At 67.8% G+C, this 24,684-nt stretch overlaps 1 protein-coding gene across 1 annotated transcript in view; it reads right to left on the reverse strand.

The window, feature by feature from the left end:
- Nucleotides 1-299: 299 nt before the first annotated feature.
- The window catches only part of FLNC (filamin C), a 54,996-nt gene continuing 30,611 nt past the window's right edge, over nt 300-24,684 (reverse strand). Inside the window, 46 exon segments of the mRNA XM_038369779.2 lie at nt 300-2,026; nt 2,475-2,684; nt 2,945-3,163; nt 3,645-3,821; nt 4,224-4,356; nt 4,774-4,889; nt 5,437-5,574; nt 5,783-6,052; nt 6,740-6,982; nt 7,465-7,587; nt 7,993-8,145; nt 8,887-9,090; nt 9,309-9,470; nt 9,911-10,084; nt 10,355-10,483; nt 11,178-11,318; nt 11,900-11,999; nt 13,226-13,473; nt 13,783-13,806; nt 14,358-14,547; nt 14,997-15,055; nt 15,058-15,152; nt 15,747-15,870; nt 16,258-16,332; nt 16,335-16,424; nt 16,892-17,052; nt 17,743-17,905; nt 18,773-18,835; nt 18,838-18,945; nt 19,737-20,174; nt 20,177-20,258; nt 20,260-20,334; nt 20,887-20,921; nt 20,924-21,077; nt 21,079-21,149; nt 21,761-21,843; nt 21,845-21,876; nt 22,324-22,383; nt 22,385-22,461; nt 22,464-22,493; nt 22,868-22,918; nt 22,921-22,943; nt 23,733-23,772; nt 23,775-23,909; nt 24,439-24,473; nt 24,475-24,560. Coding sequence (XP_038225707.1) covers nt 1,839-2,026; nt 2,475-2,684; nt 2,945-3,163; nt 3,645-3,821; nt 4,224-4,356; nt 4,774-4,889; nt 5,437-5,574; nt 5,783-6,052; nt 6,740-6,982; nt 7,465-7,587; nt 7,993-8,145; nt 8,887-9,090; nt 9,309-9,470; nt 9,911-10,084; nt 10,355-10,483; nt 11,178-11,318; nt 11,900-11,999; nt 13,226-13,473; nt 13,783-13,806; nt 14,358-14,547; nt 14,997-15,055; nt 15,058-15,152; nt 15,747-15,870; nt 16,258-16,332; nt 16,335-16,424; nt 16,892-17,052; nt 17,743-17,905; nt 18,773-18,835; nt 18,838-18,945; nt 19,737-20,174; nt 20,177-20,258; nt 20,260-20,334; nt 20,887-20,921; nt 20,924-21,077; nt 21,079-21,149; nt 21,761-21,843; nt 21,845-21,876; nt 22,324-22,383; nt 22,385-22,461; nt 22,464-22,493; nt 22,868-22,918; nt 22,921-22,943; nt 23,733-23,772; nt 23,775-23,909; nt 24,439-24,473; nt 24,475-24,560 — 5,787 coding nt within the window. The 3' untranslated portion in view covers nt 300-1,838.

A 24,684-nucleotide genomic window follows, 5' to 3' on the forward strand; every position in this document is an offset into this window, starting at 1 on the left:
GTCGTAGGGAGCAGTCCCAGAGCATCGCCTGGGGACGCCGGGACACCAGCCAGCCCCACTCATGGAGAATCGGGGGGGGGGGGGGAGAAGGGAGGGGAGGAACCAGCCGGAGGCTAACATTACACAGGAGGGGGCCAGCTGCTCCGCCTGCCCTTCAGCTCCCTGCAGCTCAGTGGGTGCCAGAGCACTGGGGGGCCCTGCTGGGTGGGTAAGGCTTGGCATCGGGCCGGGAATGCCTGGCACTGGGGAGCAACGTCCCCAGACCACGGCGCAGGACACACAGGCAGCAGCACAAGGCACTTAGCAAGTCACTTTATTTCCCTGGCAGGGTGGCCGGCCCCGGCGCTCGGCAGAGAACGAAGCCGGGAGCACCAGGGGCTCCCCTCACACGTACAGACCCGGAGGCACCTGCAGACCACGCACCAGGGGCCGGGCACCCGGGCGGGGGTATTTTTAGGGCGTGTTTTTTCAAAAAGCATCAGGAGCCAGACAGCAACTCGGCCCCTGAGCAGCTCAGGGAGGCAGTGGGCTGCGCCAGAGGCCAAGGATGGGCAGAAGGGCACAGCAGGCATTAGCCAAGGGCAGGGGATGACCAGACACCTACCAGGCCCCCAGCACCCTTGGGAGCTCCCCACTTCCCTAGGGCTTGGCTCTCTGGGCTGTGTGCATGGGGCCAGTGGGCTCCGGCCTGGGGGGTGGTGGGCATCACAGCCCACTTGGTTTTCCCCTTCCTGGCACCGGCTCCAGGGCATGCTGCCCTGGGCTCACGGAGCAGACCCCAGACACTTGCAGCCTAGCCCCTCTCAGCACCTGTGGGGCAGGGGCCCCTCAATCTCCCCCTGAGCTGGGCTGGCATGTCCCTTGGTGGCACCCACCTATCCAGCCCCTCCCAGGCCCCTCCCTTGGTCCTCAGGGCTGGGCCTCTCACTCAGAGCGGGGAGATGAGCCCTGGGGTGCACGCTGACCTCTCCCCCCCCCACAGCAGCTCACCCCTTGCCCACGTACAACCGGGAGCCCCAACCCGGGAAAGCGGCTTCCTGCCCCGGCCCTTTTTCTGCTCAAACCTAGCCTGTCTACAACCTCATCTGCCCTTTGTCATGCTCTGGGCCATGCCCTCTGCCAGTCTGTGCCCAGCCATGCCCTGCACCCATCTACATCCCCAGCTATGCTCTCCTTCCCATCTGTGCCTGGTCTGTATCCCAGCCATGCCCTACACCCCTTTTGTGCCCTAGCTGTGCCCACCTGTGCCCAGTCTGCACCCTGGCCATGCCCACTGCCCCATATGTGCCTGGTCTGCACCCTAGCCATGCCCTCTGCCCTGCCAGTGCCCGCTCTGCACCGTAGCCATGCCCTCTGCCCTGCCTGTGCCCGGTCTGTGCCCTGGTCATGTCCACTGCCCCTCCAGCTAGGCTAGTACTGGAGGAAAGCAGAGAGGAAGTGATGAAAAACCACTATAAAAAGTTCCTCTCTTCCTTTCACCCAATTCAGTGCCCCTATCAGGGCCCCGCAGAGAAGCATTGTGGGCAGCTGGCTGGTGCCCCCGCAGAGAAGCATTGTGGGCAGCTGGCGGGCAGCCTCGCAGAGGAGCATTGTGGGCAGCTGGCAGGTGCTGTTTGGCAAGAACAGTCCTTGGTGCAGGGCAGGACAGTGGAGTCTGTGGCTGATGGCTCTTCACCCGTGGGCGGGACGGAGTTTGGGGGGCACTGGCTGGGGGCGGGGGAGCGCGCGCACGCGTGTGTGTGTGTGTGTGTGTGTGTGTGAGTGTGAGAGGAGGGGAAAGGGGTGGGCGCCTTGCCGTGCCCAGGGGAGGCGCCGCAGCTCCGGGTGCTGGCTCCTGGCTAGGGCACGGTGACCTGGTAGGGGCTGCCTGGCACGCCCTCGTCGCCCCATTTGAGGATGAGGACGTAGTCCCCCTTCTCCTTGACAGTGTAGGTGACGTTGTACACCCGGTTGCCCACGTGCTTGACATACACCTCCTCGCACGGTGTCTTGGGGCCGTGCACACCGACCATCAGCATGTTGGTGCCTGGGGGGGTAGAGAGCGCAGCGGGGGGTGAAGAGGAGAGAGCGTCCCGGGGGGGTGAGCTCAGCTTGGGCCAGGTCCCTGCAGAGCACACAGTGCCCCCAGTACCAGAAACCCCTTGGAAACTGGGCAGCCACAGCCATGGAGGTGGGACCCATGTTCTCCCCCCATATGCCTGACCCCCCCCGCTCTCAGGGGCTCATGCTGACCCCCAGCAGTGCCCAAGGAGACCTGGTTGCTGAGTTACCTCCTGTGCCCCATAGAGCTCACCCCACATTAGCGCCCCTCCCCCAACCATGTGACCCACTAATCCTGCCCCCTGCTGGGCTGGACAGGCTCATCCCCTCCCCACTAAGCCCCAGCCCTCTCCACCAGGTCCACCTGTTGGGGCCAGACCCCGGCCTTCCCACTAGACCCCGCCCCATGAGGCCAGGCCCCGCCCCTCCCGTACCAGCCTTGCTGCAGTCCACGGTAAAGGTGTTCTTCTGGCCCACGAAGGCCTTGGTGAGCCCGGGCCCCCGGGCCACCACCTTGCTGGCGTCGGAGGAGAACTTGGGCATGGAGCTGAAGCTGCTGCCCACGGAGGACGAGGACTTGGTGACTGTCTCCACCAGGACAGTGGACGTCTCGTGGAGGCTGTGGCCGCCAGAGAGACGTGGCCCTGGAGAGGGGCAGGGGGACACGTAACCAACCACTCCCACACACACAGTGACCCCCTTCTGGCCTGCAGCCTCCAGCCAGCCAGCCCCTGCTGCCTGAGCCCCACACCCACCTTTCACACCCCCCAGCCCGACCAGGATCCTCCCTGCACCTCAGCCGAGGGCATGGCTGGGACCCTGCCCCACCACCATGCTTGGCCAGGCTCCGTCCCCCTCCCCATGTGTGGCCAGGCTCCGCCCCCCTCCCCATGCGTGGCCGTACCTGTGACCTTGGCTTTGAAGGGGCTGCCCACGATGTGCTGGGGGCCGCCATACTTGATGGAGATGAGGTAGCTGCCGGGCGCCATGGGCGTGTAGGTGACTCGGTGGCCCTCGGGGCACTCCTGGCAGTCCAGCTTCACCTTGGAGGGGCCATCGATGGTGACGGCCAAGGCGCCTGAGCCAGCGTTCACGGTGTTGACGAAGAACTCGGAGGACACGCCTGGGACGGGACAGGGGTTAGGGGGCAGCGGGGGCAGGGCCTGCAGGACCCAGACCCCGGGTGCTAGGAGCAGGGACCCTCCGCAATGGAGGGGCAGGGGGCTGCAGCGCCAGAAGCTACACAGAGACGGGGACAGTGAGGGCCATGGGTGCCCACAAGGGGGAAGATACCAACCTCTGAGGGTTACACCTCTGGGTGTCAGGAGAGAGACAGGCACAGTCCCCCAAGTGCCACCGCATATGTGGGGGCAGCCCAGGGCAGAGTGCCCCCTTCCCCAACCCACCTCACTGCCCGCTGGATCTCCTTGGCAGGCTCCCATCCAAGTGCTGGCGCTGCCCGGCTCGGGGACTGGCTCTGGCACCTGAATCCCCTCCCTCGAGTGGCGCCAGGCTGGGCACAAGGGCACCAGCCGGTGCCGCACCCTGCCCCCCCTGCGGAGCGCAGCCGGGGGCAGGGCTGGGAGCAGGCCGCGCGCCCCTACCTGTGATGCCACCCTCCAGGCCCGGGCCGTATGCTGAGACGAGGCCTGGGTCCCCAGCCTGGCTCTGCTCCCCCACACGGATCTTGAAGGGGCTGCCCGGGATGTGGCGCCCGTTGAACTTGACGTCGATAGAGTGCACGCCGTTCTCCCGCGGGATGAACCGGATGGTGGATTTATCTGTGGGGAGAGCAGGGCTTAGAGAGCCCGGCCCGGCCCCTTGCAAGCACCCACCTAGCCCGGAAACCCGAGGCTTGGTGGCTCTGAGGAACCCGCCCAGCCCCTCACCGGCACCCGTCCAGCCCACCCGAGGCTCAGGGGGTGTGAAGAACCCGCCCAGCGGCTCCGAGGAACCCGTCCGGCCTGGCACAGGTTGCCAAGGCTGCTCGCTCGGGTCCAGCTAAGACGGCGCCACCCTCAGGCCAGTTACTGGCTCTGCATCTTCTGAGTCTCCAGGCCCCCGTGGGGCAAAACCGCTCCTGGCCTGGAGCCTTGGTGCAATCGCCCATCTGGCCAGCCCCGGGCACCTCCTCCTGCCCATGGCCCGACCCTCACATCTGCCCTGAGCCCGGGCGCCCTCACCGCTGTCCAGCTCCGAGATGTAGCACTCCTCCACCATGCCCGAGGGCGTGTGCACCTTGGCGTCGATCACGCCCCGCGCCCCGTTGAGCTGCACCGCGAAGGACGCTGGCTGGTTGACCTTTAACCCCGTCTCCTGCGATAGTAAAGGGGGGTGACGCCAAGGCCGGGGCGGTGCTGGGAGTGGCAGGGGCCGGTTCCCGGGGGGAGGCCAGTGGAGCCTTGGGTTAACCCAGGGTGGGACCATCATCCCCCAACACAGAGGGGGGGCAGGGGGAGACCCACAGCAGTAGGCACGTCAAAGTCCTGCTCCCTGCTAGATCCGTTCCCCGGACCAGATGGGCACGTGGTCGCGGTTCTGGGGTCTTCCCAGGCTGCAGGGACCATGGCCCCACTGCAATCACCCCATTTGCTGGGGGACATGCAGGGGGCTGCGGGTTGGGACTGAGGGGCCCTGGTGGGACTGTGGCTCGCATCCCTCTGGTGTCAGCACTGTGTGCACTGGCCCCTGGCACCAAGCGCCCACCCCCCCACCAGGCTGGCCACATGGTACCTGGAGGCTGGTCACCGTCAGCCTGCGGGCATCGTCAGAGAGGGAGGCCACTGGCACCACGAAGGGGCTGTCGGGGACGTGCTCCTCGTTGAACTTGATGGACACTTCGTAGTCCCCTGGGGAGCAGAGCCGGTGGGATGGGTCAGGCTCAGGCCTGGCAGCCCGGGGCACTGGCGCAGCTCTAAAGGCCAGGCTGCCGACCTGTGCCGGGTGCCATGGGCCCGGGGCTGGCGCCATGATGGGAGCAGGGATTGGGCGCTGGCCCCAGGGCCGCTGAGTCCCTGGGGGCTGAGTCCTGCAGCTCCCAGGCCAGGCAGTTGGCCCCAGAGGACCCACAGAGCCAGCCAGGCCGGGTTCAAGGGGCCCCACAGGGGGAGGGGGGCTGGGGGTAGAAAAGGGCAGCCTGATCTGGTGGGGGAAGGACTCCCTTGCCCTCCAAAGCTGCCAGGAGATTGGGAGCAGGAGGCTGGGGGTGTGGATGGATGGGGGGACGCGCAGGGCCCGCCATGCCCGTGGGGGGACGCCTGGGAGCGACGTGCAGAGGACAGAGTCCAGGGATTGCCTGCCTCTGCACCACCGGCCTCCCCACAGAGGGGAGGACAGCCAGGCAGACGGGGGGCTGGCGGGGCAGTGAGGAGCCGGGGCCCGGCCCCGCGCACCCACCTGGCTCCTGCACGATGTAGGAGACGCCGCAGGAGCCGTCCTTCCGGTCCTCGAAGGCGATCTCAGCCTTGCTGGGCCCCTCGATGGCGATGGAGAGGCCCCCGGCACCCGCCTCCCGCGTCCAGATGCTGAACTCGGCTGGGGGCAGAGAGCGCCGTCAGGGGCGGGTGCTGGGCCCAGCACACCCTACACTCCAGCTCCCCTGGGGCCCCAGCCGTCCCCCAAATACCCGAGCCGCCCCCATCCCAATGCCCAAGCCCCCCAATCTCTCCCCCCTACCCCCAAAGCCCCATGCTCCCCTCCAGCCCTGTGGGCTCTGGTGCCCACCCGGTGCAGGCCCCCCTACCTGGCACTCCGGCGACGCCCCTCTCCAGGCCAGTGCCCCCAGCCCGCACCTTGTGGGCGCCCCCCTCGCCCATGGGCCCCACGGTGAACTGGAAGGGGCTGCCAGGCACGTGCTGCCCGCGGTACTTGACGTGGACGGTGTGGGCGCCCATCTCCTGGGGCACGAAGCGCACGCTGTAGGCACTGTCCTCGCCCTCGATGATCTCCGCGTCGGCCATCTGCCCCGACGGGCTGGTCACCTGGGCCGTCATGGTCGGGGCGCCCGCCTCGCCTGGGCAATGAGAGATGGGCGGGGCTGTCAGCCAATCACAGCCCTGCGGCCCTCCCTCTGCCGCCAGCACTGCCATGCAGCCACCTCTGGGGCGGGGCACCACCTGTCTGACATCCCCACACTCAACCACCCGCATGGCCCCACCGGGCAGTTTGGGACAGGACAGAAGGAGGGTCCTGGGCTGAATGGGCAGGGAGTGGGCATGGAGTCACCTGCCCTGGGATCTGGGCAGGGTACTGGGGCTAACGCCCCCATGGGGCAAAGAGCCGGGGGTGACAACAGCCAGAGATGGGGCCAGCAGCAGAGCGCCCCTAGTGCCACCCTGGGGCATCGGGGCCAGCACCGACTGTGAGGGGAGAGCACCCCCTGCACCACAGCGCTCCCTAGTGCCTCGCACACCCAGACGTGTGCAAGACACCGACACGTTTGTGTGAGATGCGCCTGCAAACCCCAATGTGCCCATGAGACCCCCCCAGCGCTGCCCCATTCTCGCCGCCTACCCCAGCAGAGCCAGGGACAAGCTCTGGTGGCCCTGTGCATTATGGGGCGCAGACGTGCCCCCAAGGGCAGGACGCCTCCCCACAGCTGCCATGCTGCTGCCCATGGACAAGGCACACATGTGCCCCCCCACTGCTCCACAGTTTGAGGCACTTTCTCCCGTGCTGCCCCCCCGTGCCGGGCACGCACCCTCCTGAGGCCGGGCGATGCTGCCGAAGGACCCGAGGCTCTCGCGGCCCAGGAAGTCGCCGAAGACGTTGTGGAAGGGGGCCCCGCCGACCTGCGTGGACTCCTCCACCCGCACCTCCCGCGTGGTCTCGCCGCCCCGCGTCTTGCTGATCTCGGTGCGCTCCGTGCGCGTGTACGTGTGGCTGCTGCGCGTGAAGGTCCGCGTGAGCCGTTCCTGCGCTGACACCATCTGGAACCAGTTCCCTGTGCCACGCCGGGGGGCGGCAATCAGAGAGGGGGTGCTGGGCCCCTGCCCCTCTGCCCCTGCCCCCGGGCCTGGACCCCCGGCACGTCCCCCGCCCGCCCCCCGGTGCCTGCTCCTCCCCAGAGCCAGCAGCGTCCCGCTGCCAGGGAAGGGCCCTCCCCACCCCCACAGTGCCTGCTCCTCCCCAGAGCCAGCAGCATCCCGCTGCCAGGGAAGGGCTCTCCCCGTCATTTCCACCCCGGCCCCAAGCCCACCGAGGGCTGCGAAAGGCACCCAGTCCTGGGACCCCCCATCCACAGGGCTCAGCCTTCCTGCCAGGGGCCCAGGTGGGGCAGGCAGCCCCGCCGCCCCATATCAGTGTTCCCACCTGCCCGGCTGCATAGGGCACAGGGCTGGGGGCCCCAGGCCAGGCCCACGGGGCTGGGCATGTTCCGCAGGCTCGGAGCATTGCTGCCCCCCATTCCTCCCCCCCAGGCTGTACCTGGGATCTTGAGGTTGAGATCGCAGGTGCTGCCGATGCTGGCGATGGAGGGTGCCTGGCGCCGGCGCGTGATGCTCTCCTTCATGCGCCCCTCACCCGTCACCTTCACTGTGAAGGGGCTCCCTGTACACGGACATGCCAGTCAGCCATGCCCGCCATGCCCCAACCCTGCCTGCGGCACCTGCCTCGCCACTGCCCTGCCCGTGGGGGGTGGCAGGGCACCGCGGGGGAGCCTGACACAACGCAGCCCCTGGCACTTCCAAACAACTTCTGCCAGGGGCTTGGTGCTCGCACCCCCTGGGCTGAGGGGAAACCGAGGCACGGAAACTGCTTCCCCAATGCCCAGGAGCCACCTGGGCCGCTTCTCTGCCTTCAGTGGCAGAGCTGGGGATAGAACCCAGGAGTCCTGGCTCCTAGCCCTTCCCCCTGCTCTAGCTGCTTCACTGAACCACATTCCCCTTGGCAGGCTGCCGTCCCTGGGGGCCAGTCTCAGCCAGCCTGGCTGTGCCCCGGTCATGCCCCCCGCACCTGGCACGTGCTTGTCGGCAAACTTGATGTTGATGATGTAATTGCCGGGCTCGGTGGGGCAGTAGGTCACCTTGCAGGTTCTGTCCTCCACGTCCTCACAGTTAATGTCCACCTTGCTGGGCCCCTCGATGGACAGGCCTAGCCCGCCATAGCCTGGGGGCGAATGAGCGTGAGCATCGGGGGCACAGCACCAGCCAGAGCTCCCAACCGGGCACGCTGCCCGTCAGCACAGCACCGAACCTGGGACCCCCAGAGTGCCAGCCGGAGCCCCCGACCGGGCACGCTGCCCGTCAGCACGGCACCTGGGACCCCCACAGCGCCAGCCGGAGCCCTCGACCGGGCACGCTGCCCATCAGCACGGCACCTGGGACCCCCACAGCGCCAGCCGGAACCCCCGACCGGGCACGGTGCCCGTTAGCACGGCACCTGGGACCCCCAGAGCGCCAGCCGGAACCCCTGACTGGGCACGGTGCCCGTCAGCATGGCACCTGGGACCCCCACAGCACCAGCCGGAACCCCCGACCAGGCACGGTGCCCGTCAGCACGGCACCTGGGACCCCCAGAGCGCCAGCCGGAACCCCTGACCGGACACGCTGCCCGTCAGCACGGCACCTGGGACCCCCACAGCACCAGGAACCCCCCCCACCCCGCACTGGGCATGTGGAAGTCAGCCCCACACTTTTTTTCCCCAGGGCTCAGCTCCAGCTAGACCTAATTGCCAGAGCCCCCCCTTGTCAGGGGGAATGGGGTTCCCTACCCTTCCCCTGGGGTCAATTCCAAGCTGGATCCACCCCTCCCCCCTCTGGTCAGAACATCCCACAGATTGTCCCCCAGATCCCAGCCCTGTTGGGAGCCCCCCCCCGCCATGCCCCAGCTCCTCAGCATGAGCCCCACCTGCGGTGCGGGTATCCACGATGAACTCAGACACCTCGAAGGTGTGCCCCTCCACCAGCCCCTTGCCCCACACCTTCACCTTGCTGGCGTCGCCGATCTCCGACTGCCCCACCAGGATCTTGAAGGGGCTGTTGGAGACGTGCTTCCCGCTCTTCCGCACACTCACCACGTGCTCCCCCACCTCCTTGGGGGTGAATGAGATGCCTGGGGGAGACGGGCAGGTCAGTGCCCATGGGCGATGGGAACCACTGCCCAGAGCCATGGGCCCAGCCAGCCCGGTACCCCCACCCCTGCCACCCATGCCAGAGCCACGGGCCCAGCCGGCCCGGTACCCCCTCTCCCCACCCATGCCAGAGCCACGGGCCCAGCCGGCCCGGTACCCCCTCCCATGCTGGCCCGGTGCCCCTGCCCCCGGGCTGTACCGATGTGGCGGTTGGGCAGTCTCTTGAGCAGGCAGGGCTCCTCGTGGCCGGAGGGTGCCCGGATGGATGCCGTCAGCAGGCTCAGATCGCTCTCGCTGATCTTCAGCGACACATCGGTGGAGGTGCCCACGTTGAGCTGGGACGTCCGCATGGAGTCGTCCCCTGCGAGCGGGAGCAGGGGCTATTATTGGGGGGCACAGCCGGGGGTGGGGGGAGGGTTTGGGGGGTGCAGCTGGGCCACAGGGAGGGGCCTGTTGCAGGGGGAAGAGGCCGGGCAGGGGCAGGCAGGGGTCCTGGGGGCTGGGTGGGGATCTGTTGGGGTGGCGAGGGCTCTGGGGGCTGGGTGGGGATCTGTTGGGGTGGCGAGGGCTCTGGGGGCTGGGTGAGGGCAAGTGCGGGTCTGTCGGGGTGCTGGGGGCTCCAGGGGCTCGGTGGGGGCCCAGCAGGGTGGGGAGGGCTCCGGGGGCTGGGTGGGGGTCCATCAGGTGTAGGTGGGGGTCTGTTGGGGTGGTGGAGGCTCCAGGGCTTGGTGGGGGCCCAGCGGAGTGGTGGGGGCTCTGAGGGCTGGTTGGGGGCAGGCGCGGGCCCGGCGGGGGGCTCACCGGTGATCTTGGCGGTGAAGGGGCTCCCCGGGACGTGCTGCTCGTCGAAGCGGACGATGACGCTGTAGTCGCCGGGTGCAGTGGGCAGGTAGGACACGGTGCAGGTCCCGTCCTTGTTGTCTTTGCAGGTGATCTCGGCCTTGGACGGGCCCTCCACGGCCAGCGACAGCCCCCCTGAGGAGCCGGCCGTCAGGGGCACCGTAACCGCGGCCCCCCGCGCTTCCCCCCAGCCTGCCCTGCCCATCCCCCCCCACCCTTCCCCTGCCCTGCCCATCCTCCCCCACCCTCCCCCTGCCTGCCCCCTGCCCTGCCCCCCAGCCCGCCCTGCCCATCCTCCCCTGCCCTTCCCCTCCCTTCCCCCTGCCTGCCCTGCCCTTCCCCCCCCCAGCCCTCCATCCTTCCATCAGCCTTCCCCTGCCAGCCCCCCAGCCACCCCCCCCATACCTTCGCCGGCGCCCTTGGTGACGATGGTGAAGGTGGCCGGCCTGTTGACCATGCCGTGGCTCAGGCCGGGCCCGTAGGCGCTGACGTGGCGGGGGTGGATGGCGTCCACGTAGAACTGCAGGGGGCTCCCTGGGGAGGGGGAGGCAGGGGCACCATGACTGGGGGCTGGTTGGGTCTGTGGGGTGGTCCTGGGGGCAGAGGCACCCTGATAGAGGGCTCATGGGACATTGGGGGTCCTGTGGGGCAGGAGGAGTGGGGGCTTGCAGGGGGGTTCTGGGGGGCATGGTCCCAGGGGCTAGGACCGGCTCGGAGCCCCCCAGCTCGGCCCAGCCCGGAGGGAGAGGCTGGCGCTGAGCCCTAGGGACCCCAGGGGCAGGGGGTCCCATGGGGAGAAGGCTCGAGAGAGCCCTAGGGCCCCCCGCCCACAAGGCCTGGGCTCTCAGGGGCCTAGGGGCTCGGATCCTCAGAACCAAGCTGGCGCTAGGTGGTGCTGACTCTGCGGAGGGGGCAGAGCCTGGGGGCTAGGGAGGAAGGGGCCATGGCACCAAAGTGGGGGGGATCATCTGGGGGCTGAGGGGGTGGCCACAGAGCTCTCTGGGGCCTTCTCCCCATGGGACCCCCTGTGCCTGGGGCCTGGCACACAGGGCAAGGCCCTGTTGGGAGCATCCCATCCTGGCAACAAGGGGAAGGGACGAGGGCGGGGTGCTCCCATCACCCCCAAGGGGAGCTGCGGGTGGGCGGTCCCGGGTGTTCCCCAACATCACCAGGAGCCGTGGCCAGGCGGGTCCCGGGGCCCCCCAGCTGTGGGCAGCCAGTTGCTCACCGGGGATGTGGTTGCCATCGTATTTGATGTCCATCTCGTGCAAACCCTTCTCCACAGGTGCAAACCTCACGGTCACCGTCCCATCCTTGTTATCCGTGATGCTGGGCCGGGCCGTCTTCCCCGAGGGCATGCGCACCTCGCCTGGGGGGGCAGAACGGGGGGGGACACCATCAGCAGGCACCCTCTGCCTGCCCGGGCACTGCCCCATGCCTCCCACACTGCTCCGCGCCCAGCCAGCTCTCCCCCAGGTCCACCCCCCCCAGGTCTCCCACTCCCACACCTGCTGTGCCCCCGAGCACTCCCCCCGTTACTATCCCCCTGAACTCTCTCACCCGTACCCCCTCCTTCCAACCCCCCAGCTCTCCCACACCCTCAACTCTCCCACCCCAACACCTGCTCTGCTCCTGAGCCCTCGCCTGTTACTACCCCCCTGAACTCTCCCACCCGTACCCCCTCCTTACAACCCCCCCAGCTCTCCCACACCCTCAACTCTCCTACCCCAACACCTGCTCTGCTCCTGAGCTTTCCCACCCCCCCGACCCACCCCCAACCTCCTCTCCCACCCACTCGCTCCAACCCCCCCCCAAACTCTCCCCCCGCAGTGCCGTCCCGCCCTGCCTGGTGCTGTGGTACTGGGATGGAGGCCCCACGCCGCCCACCCCAGGCTGGTGCCCCATCCACAGGGCCCCTGTGGCGCGGTGCCAGGCTGCCCCCGCCCGTACCGGTGATCTCCCCTTTCTGCACGGTGAGGGGGATGACGAGGTTGAAGGGCCGCAGCATGGAGTCCAGGCTCTCGGCGGGCGTGGCGGGCTGGTCCGTGGCCTGGCGGGGTGGAGGGAGGGGGCAGAGAGAGAGAGCATTGGCAAGGCAGGCAGGGTGCCCGAGGCGGAGCAAGACAGGAGCAGAGAGCGACAGGCCCAGGGCCCCGCACGGGCCCATGGGAGACAGAGCTGCAAGAGAAGGGGGACGTGAGGGTGCGGGGACCTGGTGCAGGTACCCCAGACGGGTGGAGCTCATTGTGGGGGGGGGGGGTGGAAATCACTGCACCCAGAGCTTTGGGGGGTCCCTCATCCCGTGGCACCAAAACCCTCTCTTCAGGGAGACAGGCGGGGGTCCCCCCGGGTCTGCGACTGCCCCCAAGCCCACCTGGCATTGGCACACGGAGCCGGGGCCTGTGCCAGCTGGATGTGAGACAGGCAGTGGTGCTGGCTCTGCATGGCCACGGCGCACCAGGCACCTGGGGGGATTCGCCCATGGGCAGATGCACGGGCACCTACAAGGGAGGGTAACGACGGAGGCTGGGGGGTGCCCTGCTGAGGGTGAGGGGGGCCCAAGCGAGCCCAGGGCTCAGAACCAAGAAGCGTCCTGGGCAGAGATGGGGGAGAGGCAGCAGGATAGGGCAGAGAGAGGCAGCGGGGCCGAGGGAGGCTCCTGGTACCCAGCATGCCGGGTAGCCGCCAGCCTGGTGCGGAGAGAAGGGCTGGTGCAACTGGAGCGAGTCGCACGGCTCTTCGACGTGGGGGATGGTCTCGCATGCCTGGCAGGAGGCAAGGAACAGGTTAACGCAGGCGGCCATGCCGGGCTCCGTGGCTTGTAGCCACGCTCCTGCGGGGTGCCCCGCAGGATCCCACAGCCCAGGTGCAGGATCGCTCGCCCAGCACTGAAATGCAGCCACCTCTGGGATGGGACGCGGCAGCTGGCTAACAGCCCCACAGCAATAGCGTCCAGCGAGGAAGGGTCCCCGCAGCTAAGGCGGGGCTCCCCTGCAGCACCCCAGCTGGGGGACCTGTAACACCCAGGGCCCCCACACGCTGCACGATGGCAGCTCGGCACCCACTAGTGCCACCTTGCGGTACTGACAAGGGGCCTACACCCCCTCCTGAGCCCAACCCTCCTCCCCCAGCACAGCGACCCCTAGTGCCGCATTGGGGCCAGCGCTGACCCCGACGGTCCCAGCAGGACCCCTAACCCCCAAGTTTCCCGGCAGGTCTCCCCGCCCGCGGCCGGCCCAGCCCCACCCTGCCGAGCTCGCTCGCCCCCGGACCCACCAGCACATGGAAGGGGCTGTTGGGGATGAGCTCGCCCCCGAAGCGGATGGTGATGACGTATTTGCCCGGCTCGGGCGCCGTGTAGTAGATATCGAAGGTGCCGTCGTGGTTCTCCACCACGTCCACGTCCAGCTCGGCCCCGTCCGGCGTGGACACCTTGCACGTCACCTTCCCCTTGCCTGCCGCTTTGGCATCCACCGTGATCACCGTCTCCTCCCCGATCTGGATGGTGGGGCCCAAGCAGGCGCCTGCGGGGGTGGAGGGACCTGGTTGGCGAGGGGGGGGCAGGTGCCAGGGCCGTGCCCACAGGCCGAAGGGAGCTAAGCCTGGCCGGGGTGTTGTAGGGGCCCTGGCCAGCCACTGGGGGAGCTGCGATCTCTGCCCTCAGCCAGGGGTTCAAATCCCACCCCAGGCAGCCCACGCCCTAGGAGTCGGGCTTAGACCAGCCACCAGAGGCCCTGGCTTCCGGCCGCATTGCCCTGCTTAGCCAGCCCCGGGTCCCCCCCCATGGCTCACAATGGCCAAAGCCTCCCCCAGCCACAGAGAGCAGGACTTACCCAGTCCATGGCCCCCAATGGACACTGCAAAGAGAGGGAGGGAAAACTTGTGAGAACGGGGCCAGCCACAGGGCTTGGGCACGTGGCTTCGGGTCGGGAGTGAGGGGCAGAGGCCAGAGGCCATATGGGGTGGGGACTGGAGGCCGTGTGGGGCGGGAGGGGGGCTGGAAGCCACAGAGGCTGCATGGGGCGGAGGCAACGTGGGGCAGGGGTCAGAGGCCGCGTGGGGGCATGGGGCAGAGTTTGGGGGCCACAGGGTGCAGGAGTCCACATGGGGCAGAGTCCGGGGGCTGTGCAGGGCGGGGGGCTGGAGGGCACGTGGGGCAGGGGCCAGAGGGCGCATGGGGCAGAGTTCGGGGGGCCACAGGGGGCAGGAGGGTATGTGGGGCAGGGGCCAGAGGGAGCATGGGGCAGAGTCCAGGGGCTGCATCAGGCAGGGGCCGGAGGCTCCGTAGGGAGGGGGCCAGAGGGAGCGTGGGCCGGAGGGCCTGTGGGCAGAGCCCAGGGGCTGCGTCAGGCAGGGGCCGGAGGAACGCGTGGGGCAGAGGTTGGGGGCTGCGTGGGGCTGGACCCACCTGTGACCAGGCACTTGCTGGCATCGCCGCTGGGCTGGGCCAGGGTGCGGAAGGGCGAGAAGGGGATCTCGTCGCCCCCATACTTGATGGTGATGGTGTAGCGCCCCGTCAGGTCGGGCACGTAGGACACCGTGTAGGTGCCGTCCCCGTTGTCCCGGATGTTGGCCTTCTTGGGCTTGCCCTCAGGATCCTGGCCAGGCACAGACGGGTCACAGCCACTCGGCTGCCCCAGCTCCCCAGCCCAGGGCAGCGGGCAGAGCCTGGCCTGGGGGCCCTCCCTTCCACCCCCCAGGGGGCTAGTGCCCCCATCACAGCCATGAGCCCCCCAGCCCAATACCCTCCCCATCACAGCCCTGGGACCCCCTAGCCTGGTACCACCCCCACAGAGCCCTGGGCTCCCCTAGCCTGGTACCCCACAATCCCAACACGATGGGCCACCCATGCTGGTACGCCGCCATGAGAGCCCTGGCCCCCCAGCATGGTACCACCCCAACAGAGCCCTGGGCCCCCCAGCCTAGTACCCCACAATCACAACACCCTGGGCCCCCCAGCCTGGTTGCTGAGCACCCCCATCAGAGCCTTGGGCCCCGGCCCCCAGCGCCTGGTTGCAGAGCACCCAGGAGCCGTGCCAGCACTCACCAGGATCTGCACAGTGAGCAGCCCCTCGCCGGCGTCACGTGCGTCGATGGTGAACTCCACGGCAGGCTGGCGGGGATGCCCGCGGCACTGAGGCCTGGCCCGCTGGCCCGCACCTTGCTGGCATCGTGAGCGGGCAGTGCCTTGATCTTGAACGGGCTGGAAGTGGAGAGGCCAGAGTCAGAGCTGGGCCAGGCCAGCTGGGCTGGTGGAAACTGGTCAGTCTCCAGGTTTGGGACTCGGGGGGAGGGGGGAGAGCCCAGGGTCCCCCCCAGCTGGACTTTGCTGTAACTTCCTGCTTTCTGGGCTAACAAGCTCTGGTCCCGACCACTAATAACCCTCCTGTGTCCCCTGCTGGCTGCGGAGTGGGGGTGCAGGGCCACTTTGGGGGGCGTGTGAGGCTGCCCCCGGCGTCCCAGCCCGGTGGACTCATGGGGTGAGCCAGGGGCCGAACGCTCCGAGGTCAGACCCGGAAGCGTGACGCCGAAGAGGCTCCTTGCCCTGCGGGGAGACGCTGCACCAGGGTCCTGCCTGGCTCCATCCCCAGCGGGGCAGGAGCCCCGAACCTGGATCTCCGGGATGGTTAGGACTCAATCTGACCTTTCTCCGCAGCCTGCCCCAGCCCCCTGCATCCGGCCGGCTATTTGTCCAGCCAGGCCCGTGGGCTCCAGCAGCCGTTGTACTTCGGCCTTGTGCTCCCCCCGCCGGCGCTAGCCCCCTGCCCCCGGCACTAGCCCCTCCCCCCGGGCTCACCTGCGCGGCACCTCCTGGTCGGCGTACTTGACGGCCACGGTGTAGGGCCCGTCGCTGGCCGGGGTGTAGTTCACCTTGTGGGTGCCGTCCCCGTTGTCCCGCACGTCCACCGGCTCGGCCAGGCCTGCAACAGAGGGGGCGCAGCCCAGCAGACTCAGTGCGGGCACCAGGGGAGCCCCCCCAATGGGTACCACCCTGCTCAGAGCCCTGCCGGGGGGGGATGGGGAGGGGACGTCTGGGGAGCAGGGATTGCCCCAAGCCCCCTCTCCCCATGAGCCATCCCTTCCGCCAAGCCATCCCATCCCCCACCCCCATCCCCTACAAGCCATCCCATCCCCCAAGCTGACCCATCCCCCACCCCCTATGAGCCACCCCATGAGCCATACCACCCCCCTACAAGCCATCCCCAGGGGGTTTGATGCCCCATTCCCACCCTGCGCCCAGCCCTGCCATGCCTAGCCTGGCACTGCCCCGCTGTGGTGGGGACAGCCCAGGGGTCTGCTCCAGGTACCTGAGGGCCCGAGGACGGTCACCTCTAGGGGCGCCAGCCCAGCCTTGCTGCAGTCGACGGTGAAGGTCTGGGGACGCGGGCCCGGACGCCAGCCCCCAGCCCGGGACCCGAGCACTTCACCTTGCTGGGATCCACCACGTCCTTCACGGGCACTCGGAAGGGGCTCCCTGTGCGGGAAGGGGTGGTTACCAACCGGGGGGCAGCTGGACCCCAGCCCCCAGGGCAGGGCAGGGAGCCTGGCCTGCACTGACTTCAGGGTGACGTCACACCCAGATCGGGAACAAACCCCACGCCCCAGGGGCCGCCAGCCTGGCCGGGAACCACCACAGCAGCCAGCACAGAGCCCTCCGCCCTGGACCAGAGCCGCGGGCCCAGCCAGCCCAGTGCTCCCCACCAGCTCCCGTGCTGCACCCAGCCCACCCTGACACACCCTTGGCCAGCTCCTACCAAGCCACCCTACTGCACCCTGGCCCGAGGCGCACATGGCAGGACAAGGAGGTGACCCCAGTCTCCCAGCCCAGCTGGAACCCCAGCCCCCACCCATCGTCCTCTGGCCTGACCTGGCTGTGACACCATCCCTGTGACCCCCGCCCCCCCGCCCAGCCTGTCCGTGGCCCCTGGCTGCGGCCCCTACCTTGGATGGGGCGCCCCCCGAAGGTGATGTTGACGTCGTAGTCGCCGGCCGTGAAGGGGATGTACTCCACACTGCAGCTGCCGTCCTTGTTGTCCTTGCAGGACATCTTGGCCTCCGAGGGCCCCTCGATGGCCAGGCCCAGCCCGCCGGTGCCAGCGCCCCTGCCAGGAGAGCCCGGGGCCGGTCACAGCCCCCGCTAACCACCTGGGAAATCCAGCTCCACCTCGGCCATGGGCCTGAGCAGAGGCGTGGGTGGGGGGGTTGGGGGGGAGGGCATCTGGAGCCTGGCCCCGCAGTGCAGAGCTCCTAGGTCAGGGGGCTGAAGGGGGGGCTCTGGCCAGGAGCAGCTGATGACAAAGGCAGCGTAGGGGGTGACCTGTCCCGGGGAGCCCCCTCCTCGCTGCCAGCCCTCAGTTATTGCCGGTGCAGCTGCTCTGAGCCTGGAGGGTCTCATTAGCCCCAGGCATGGCACAGGCTTGCTAGAATCTTGCTACAGCTCTTGGCCTCTTGAGGCAGGGAGTTCCACAGGCCAATCGCAGCAGATGCATTTAGTAAGCGTCTGTCCTGGCCCTGTGCTGTTACCCAGAGTCCCAGCCAGACCTTCCGGAGCCAGGCCAAGTGGCCGGCCAGCAGTGCCAGGGCAGGGTTTTCCTTCCCGCAGGGCCGTGCCCGTCCCCACTCAGGGCTTTCACACCACGGGAGCCACCCACCTCACGGGCAGGGAGTGGTGTGGGAATGGGACCCAGGGAGCCACCCGCCAACATCCATCCCCCACCCCGGCCCGGGCCATGAGCACGGCGGCTCCGTGGTCTCCCCTCTCCCCAGCAGATCCCGGCGGGACGGGCCGGTACCTGGTCTCCACGGTGAAGCGGTTGGACTTGTTCACCAGCCCCCCCTCCAGGCCGGGGCCGTAGGCGCGCACACGGCTGGGCTCGCAGCCCTCAGCGACGGCCACGCGGAACGGGCTCTTGGGTACTGGCACCTCGTCATATGTCACCTCCACCCGGTGCAAGCCTGGTGCGCCAGACAGGACAGGGAGGGGTCAGGAGCTGCCTCTGCTCCCCCCCCAACTGCCCCTGCCCCCCAACTGCCCTTGTTCCCCCAGCTCCACAAAGGGAGCAGGAAGCTCCCTTCCCAATGCCTGCAATGCCAACTGTGGGCAGGGAGCCATGATAACCCTCTGTCTCCAAGGGGTGCTGCATCCCCAGACACCACTGGGATTTTGGAGCTGGGGGGAGAGGGGGGCCTGGTCTCTGCTCCCCATCACAAGAACTGGGCCAGGTTTGACATTGGTTCCTTCCCCTCCAGCCCAGGCAGCCCCATGGGGTATAGAGGCCCCTGGGAAACACATCCCCCACCCCAGCTATGCTGGGACCTGTCCCACCCCCACCCCAGTGAAATCCTCCTTCAGGAAGACCCGAATCCCAAATCCACCACAAGCCATCCCCCACCAGGGTCGGGCCGTGGACCCAGCTCCAGGCGACAAGTGCACCCAGGGCCCCCCGCCCCGGACAGAGCACACCAGGGGTCTCTAACAATAGCCACAGACTCAGGGCAGCTGGCAGGGCCTGGGCACCAGAACGCCCCCCGCCTGCCCAGCTCAGGGCACCTGTTCCCTACGGCCCAGCGATAAATCATCCCCCGGCTCGGCCACGACACCCCAGCCTTCCCAACTCTGATGCTGATTCATAGTGTGACCTCAGGCCAGTCGTTGCACCTCTGTGTGCCTCAGTTTCCCCCCTACGCTGGGGATAATTACCCTGACCTTGGGCCTATATGGTGCTATCTGAATGTACAGGGCTACTGCATGTTGGGGGCAGAAACAGTCTAGACCAGGGCTGGAGCTGTGGGTGGCCCGACTGGGAGGGCAGGGCTCCTTACCCTCCTCGTAGGCCGTGTACTGGACGCGGTAAGTCCCGTCGCCGTTGTCTGTGAGGTAGGTTCTGTCTTGGCACCCGAGGGATTAATGACGCGCGCCTTGATGTGGCTACCGCCCGTCTTGGTGAGCGAGCGGGCGTCCACGGTGAACTCGGTGGTGACCTCGCGCAGGACACCTGGCAGAGCGAGCGGGGCGGTGAGCGCCAGCCTGGGGGCGCTGCTGCCCCCTAGAGAGAGCCGCACCGGCCTACCGGCGCGCTGGAGCCCGGGCTGTGCCAATCAGCTGCCAGCATCTTGGCTGAGGTGGTACCCGCCAGGACATTTGGTGGAACCCCCTTCCCTGGCAATGGGCCCCGGGGGCCCCCATACCACCCCCCGGAGCCAGGCAGAGCTGCACTGGCAGCGGGGCCAGGGAAAGGACCCCAGGCAGCCCCCATTCAGGAGGGAGCAGGTCAGCCTGGCCACACCCGAAGAGCAGAGATGGGGGTGGTTATGGGGACAGATGGGATGGGGGTATGGGGACAGATGGGGAGAAATGTGAGTGTGGGGGAACGGACGGAGGGGCATGTGGGGCAGATAGAGAGAGTGTATAGGGATGGATAGAGGGATAGACAGAGAGAGGGTGTGTGGGGGGATAGATAGATAAATGTGTACAGGGTGGGCAGATAGAGAGGTAGATGGGGGCGTCGGGGGATGGGCAGATAGACAGACAGATGGGGTGTCTGGGGACAGACAGACAGGTAGATAGGGAGTGTCAGGATAAATAGACAGACAGATAGTTGTAGACAGACAGGTAGATAGGGGCTGTCTGGGGACAACTAGACTGGTAGCTAGGGGGTGTCTGGGGACAGACAGACAGACAGGTGTAGACAGACAGGTAGACGGGGGTGTCTGGGACAGACAGACAGACAGGTGTAGACAGACATGTAGACAGGGGTGTCTGGGGACAGCCAGCCGGGGCCCTCACCTCGCGGCTCCACACCAGGCCCGAAGACCTTGACGGCGCTGGTGTCGACGGCGGGCTGGACGTTGACGCGGGCAGGGAACTTGGGCACGGGGTGCCCGCCGTACTTGATGGTGATGGTGTAGGTGCCGGGGAAGGCAGGGCTGTAGGTGATGGTGTAGGTGCCGTCGCGATTGTTCTGGATCACCACCTCGGCCTTGACCCCCGCCTCGGAGACGATCTCGATGGTGAGCGCGGCCTCGCCCGCCTTGGAGCAGTCCACTAGGAAGGTGGCGGTCTCACCCGCCGTGCCGCGCTCCAGCCCCGGCCCGCTGGCCGTCACCTTGCTGGGGTCGAAGAGCGGCTGGATGTTGGCCTTGAAGGGCGAGCCGGGGATGTGGGACTCGGCAAAGAGGATGTTGATGGAGTACTCGCCTGGCTCCGTCGGCAGGTAGGACACGAGCACGACCCGTCCCCGTTGTCCTGGCACTCGATCTTGGCCTCGCACGGGCCCTCCACCGTCAGGCCCAGCCCGCCAGTGCCCGCGGCCCTTGGTGTCGATGGCAAAGGGGGCCGGCTTGCCCACGAAGCCGCCTTCCAGGCCCGGCCCGTAGGCGCACACCTGAAACGGGAGTGGGCGCACATCAGCGGGCAGGAACGGCCCTGGGGGCAGCTGCCAGCGATGTCTTCTCTCCCCTCTGGCCACGGGAGGAGACTCGAAGGCTGCCCTCTCCCGGTCGGGGTTACGTCTCCCTGCATGGCATGGGGGGGTACCCCAGCCTGGCTGGACAGGGGCAGACCCTTACCCCCAAAGTAAGCCAGCCCTCCCCCCGGCCCTGGAGCCTGGGCCACTGCTGGCATCTCCTTAGCCAGGTAGCACCCTCCTGTGTCCTGCAACGCCCACCTCTCTGCCTGGCACCAGAGCATCAGGGGGTCAATTCCTCACTGCCGTGCGCTGGACCATGTCATCACTCCGGTCTGTGAGAGTTGGGAGCGCAGCCCTCTGGAGTGGAGAGGGGAGGTGGGGGGCACTGCAAAGACACCCCAGAGCAGGACCGGGTGGGCGGGGGAGCCAGGATGATCCCGAGGGGCTGGGCATGGAGTAACTCCAACCGTAGCACACTACCAGGCGACAGGAGATGGTGCCCGGCCCACGGCAGCCCCCGCTGCTCACCTTGGACGGGTCCGGAGGCATCACCCCCTCGACGAGAAGGGGCTGCCCGGCACAGGGTGCCCATCATAGGCCACGTCCACCTTGTAGGGCCCCTCCTCAGGGGGCATGTACTTGACGGTGTGGATGTCGTTGCTGGTGCCCGTCTCCACCTTGCAGGGGATGGGCCGGCGGGAGGGCGAGGTGATCTTCACGGTCCACCTGGCCCTGCCCCCCGGCACCACGTGTGTTCACCGCAAACTCCTGGTCCCTGCCCACGTCCACCTCTGCAGCACGAGAGCATCAGGCAATGGAGCCGCGCCCACGGTGCCAGCCCCTCGCCCGCCATGCTCCACAGTGCGAGCCCCTCACCCACTGACCCATGGTGCCCCCCATGGCACCCCACCATGCCAGCCCCTCATCCGCTGTGCTCCACAGTGCGAGCCTCTCACCACCCTGACCCCATGGTGCCCCCCATGGCACCTCCACCATGCCAGCCCCTCATCCGCCGTGCTCCACAGTGCGAGCCCCTCACCTACTGACCCCATGGTGCCCCCCATGGACCCACCATGCCAGCCCCTCGCCCGCCGTGCTCCACAGTGCAAGCCCCTCACCCACTGACCCCATGGTGCCCCCCATGGCACCCCACCATGCCAGCCCCTTGCCTGCTGTGCCCAACAGTGCCACCCCTTGCCCACCACACCCCACGTGCCAGCTCCTCGGTGTCACCCACGGTGTCACCCACCCACGCGCCTGCCACACATCGCAGTGCCACCTCCATCTCCACCCACTCCTCCTGCACCCCATTGAACCATCACCCTGGCATTTTCCAGTCCCTCCAGCCCATCCCCCGGGTCTCTGGGCACGGCCCCTCCCCGCGGGCCCTGCCCCCACTCACTGTTGTTGAGTCCCTGCACTTTGACCTTGCTGAGATCCAGGGGAGGTGCCACGCTGACGGTGAAGGGGCTCTTGGGCACGGGTCCCCCCATACGTCACTGTCACAGCCAGATTGCCCTGCGCGGGAGAGCAACGGAGTCAGGGAACGGACGGTGGGTGATGCCTGGCAGGGAGCCGCAAAGCCCAGCTGTTGGGTGTGCAGGGGGGAGGGGGGACGATCTCCGGTTGCTGGGCGTGTGGGAACGATGCTTGGCTGGGTGTGGGGTGGGGTGGGGTGGGGGGTGTGTGTGTGCGATGCCTGGCTTCTGCATGTGCGGGGAGGGTGATGCCCGGCTGTAGTAGGGGGCGATGCCCATCTAGGTGTGTGTGTGCGGGGGGGGATGAAGCCCAGCCCTTGTAGGGGGACGGTGCCTGGCTGATGCAGGTGGTGTGTGGGCGGTGATGCCCGGCCTGGAAGGGGGCGATGCCTGGCTGGTGTGTGTGCAGGTGAGGGCGATGACAATGTCAGGCTGGCCTGTGTGACGGGGGCGATGCCCGGCTGGCGCGCGCGCCCCGGCCCCCCACCTGCTGGACGGCGGTGTACTTGACGGTGTATGAGTAGTCGTGGTTATCGATGATCTCGTAAGTCCCGCACGGCCGGGACCCTTTGCCGCCCCAGCGAACGCACGTCCAGCGTGGCCTTGCCGGCGCACCTGGTGAACCGGTGAAGTGGGTGGGTTTCCCAACCTCCACTCCTGGCGGGAAGGGGATCGGGCGCCGGGTCAGCATCCTGCCAGCCCAGCTTCCCCCGGTCGCCCTTACCACCCGCCACACAGCGTCCCATGTGCCACGCAAGGGCATCGGGGGCTGGCAACTGGTTGCCTGGGAGAGGTGCCCCCCGCCAAGCTCCTGCCCTGCCCCCCCGGCGCGGCGCCCCCCCCGCCGAGCCCCTGCCCCACTCCACCCTGTCCCTGCAAGCAGCCCAAGTTCTCTTCAGAGTCTCCCTACAGAGTCTCCGGGTGCTGTGCAGGCCCCATACTGCTCAGCGGGGGCTGCCAGCCTGAGGGGGCACATCCCCGACCAAGGGCGGGGGCACTGCAGCCTCCCAGCCACATGGACACCCCCTCACCTGTCCTGCTGAGCCCGGGCCCCTCAGCCTTCACCTTGCTGGCGTCGTGGACGGGTCCACCTTGATGCGGAAGGGGCTGTGGGGATTTCCTGGGGGTACAGGAAAGAAAGAGGGGTGAGAGAAGTCCTGCTGGCTGGAACCCGGGCTGGGGGGCCAGGATCCTCCGGAGGGCCAGGAAAGGGAGACCCTCCTGCTTCTCCTCCTGGAGCCCCCTGCCTGCCCGGCAATCGCCCAGTGGGCTCCAACATGCTGCCCCCTCTGGGTGGAACACGGCAGCTGGGGGTGGGCTGGATCCACCAGTGGGGACGTGAATTCGCAGCCGTGGGTCCCAGAGCTGTCCTGGCCAGGCCCCTCCAGCAGCACAGATGCCCCCAGGCATGGGCTCGGTGCTGGCCACAAGGCTCCCATCACTCTCCCCCCAGGGCCTTCTCCTTAGCTTAGCAGCCCAGCCCCACCCCCGCCCCCCGAGGGCTCAGGGGGGCAGCCAATGGCAGGTCCCTCCCAGTATCCCCAGTGCCAGGGTGAGAGGTCACAGGGAGTCCCCTACAAGAGCCCCTCAAGCTGCTCTCCGGGGGGGGCACCTGGGGAAAACGCTGGCTTTGATGCTGGTCTGAGCCCCCCTGAGATGAGATGGCCCCATGCGCCATTTCGCTGTCCGGGGCCCAGCACCAGTCCCACACTTGGCTGGCGAACAGCACCACGATGGTGTAACACCTGGTGCCAGGCCACACCCGGCTGCAAAGAGCACCATTATGGCGAAATGCCTGGCGCCAGTCCATATCTGGTTGGAAAGAGCACCATGATGGTACGTGCCTGGCGCCAGTCCAGACCTGGCTCTTGAAGAGCACCATGATTGGTGTAACACCTGGCACCAGTCCGTACCTGGTTGGCAAAGAGCACCATGATGTGTAACGCCCAGCGCCTGGCGGCGTGTACTTCACTGTGAACGTGTCGTTGTCGTTCTTGATGATGTCAAATTCGATGTCAGCCTCCACTGGCCCCACCACGCCTGGAGCGCACTTGATCCCAATGCTCACATCCCCTGCAACAAAAGCCCGAGGTAGCCCCCATCACAGGGGAGCCAGCCAATGCTGGGGGGGCTGGCACACAGGGAGCTGGTCATGGGGGGCTGGGCTGGCTGAGCCCCAGGGGCAGGGCGGCTGGCACGCAGTGGGAGCCGAGTAACAGAGGGGGACTTGCTCTTTAGCCCTGAGTGAGGGCGGGGAGGCTGGAGGACACAAGCAGCCCCCATCACCCCCTAGGCCTGCCCCAAGAGACCCTTTGTGGCCAGGGGCAGCTTGCTCTTCATGCCCATGTAGCCCGCGGACCCTCTGCCAAGCTGGCCAGTCCAGGCCCCACAAACACGGTGGCATTTGCAATAGTGGTGTGCCTGTCCCACTAGAGATCAGGCTGAGACCCATCACACTCGCTACACACGTGGGCCCCCGAAACTATCAGACGGCAGCCCTGGCAGTGGTGCCCTGAGCACAGCTAGCGTCCCATGGGGTCATGAACCACCCAGCGGAGGACACGGAGGAGCAGCACGCCCCATGGCCCTCGAACGGCCGTACCTTGCCCAGCCTCGCTGCAGTCCACAGTGAAGTAGTGGGTTCGTTGGCTTGAGCCCTGTCTTCTCCACGCCAGGGCCGTACACCTTCACCTTCTCCGGGTGGCTGCCCTCACCCACGGTCACCTGCCGGGAGCAACGCACCATGTCCATGGGCTCTGGCTAGCCAGGGGGCCCAGCCCCCCGCCCCACACCCACAGGGGGCCGCTCCATCCTTGGCAGGCTGCGCAGGACGCCCGGGCTAGCTCCT

Source organism: Dermochelys coriacea, chromosome 1, assembly GCF_009764565.3.
Source record: "Dermochelys coriacea isolate rDerCor1 chromosome 1, rDerCor1.pri.v4, whole genome shotgun sequence".
In the NCBI taxonomy this organism is placed as follows: Eukaryota; Metazoa; Chordata; order Testudines; family Dermochelyidae; genus Dermochelys; species Dermochelys coriacea.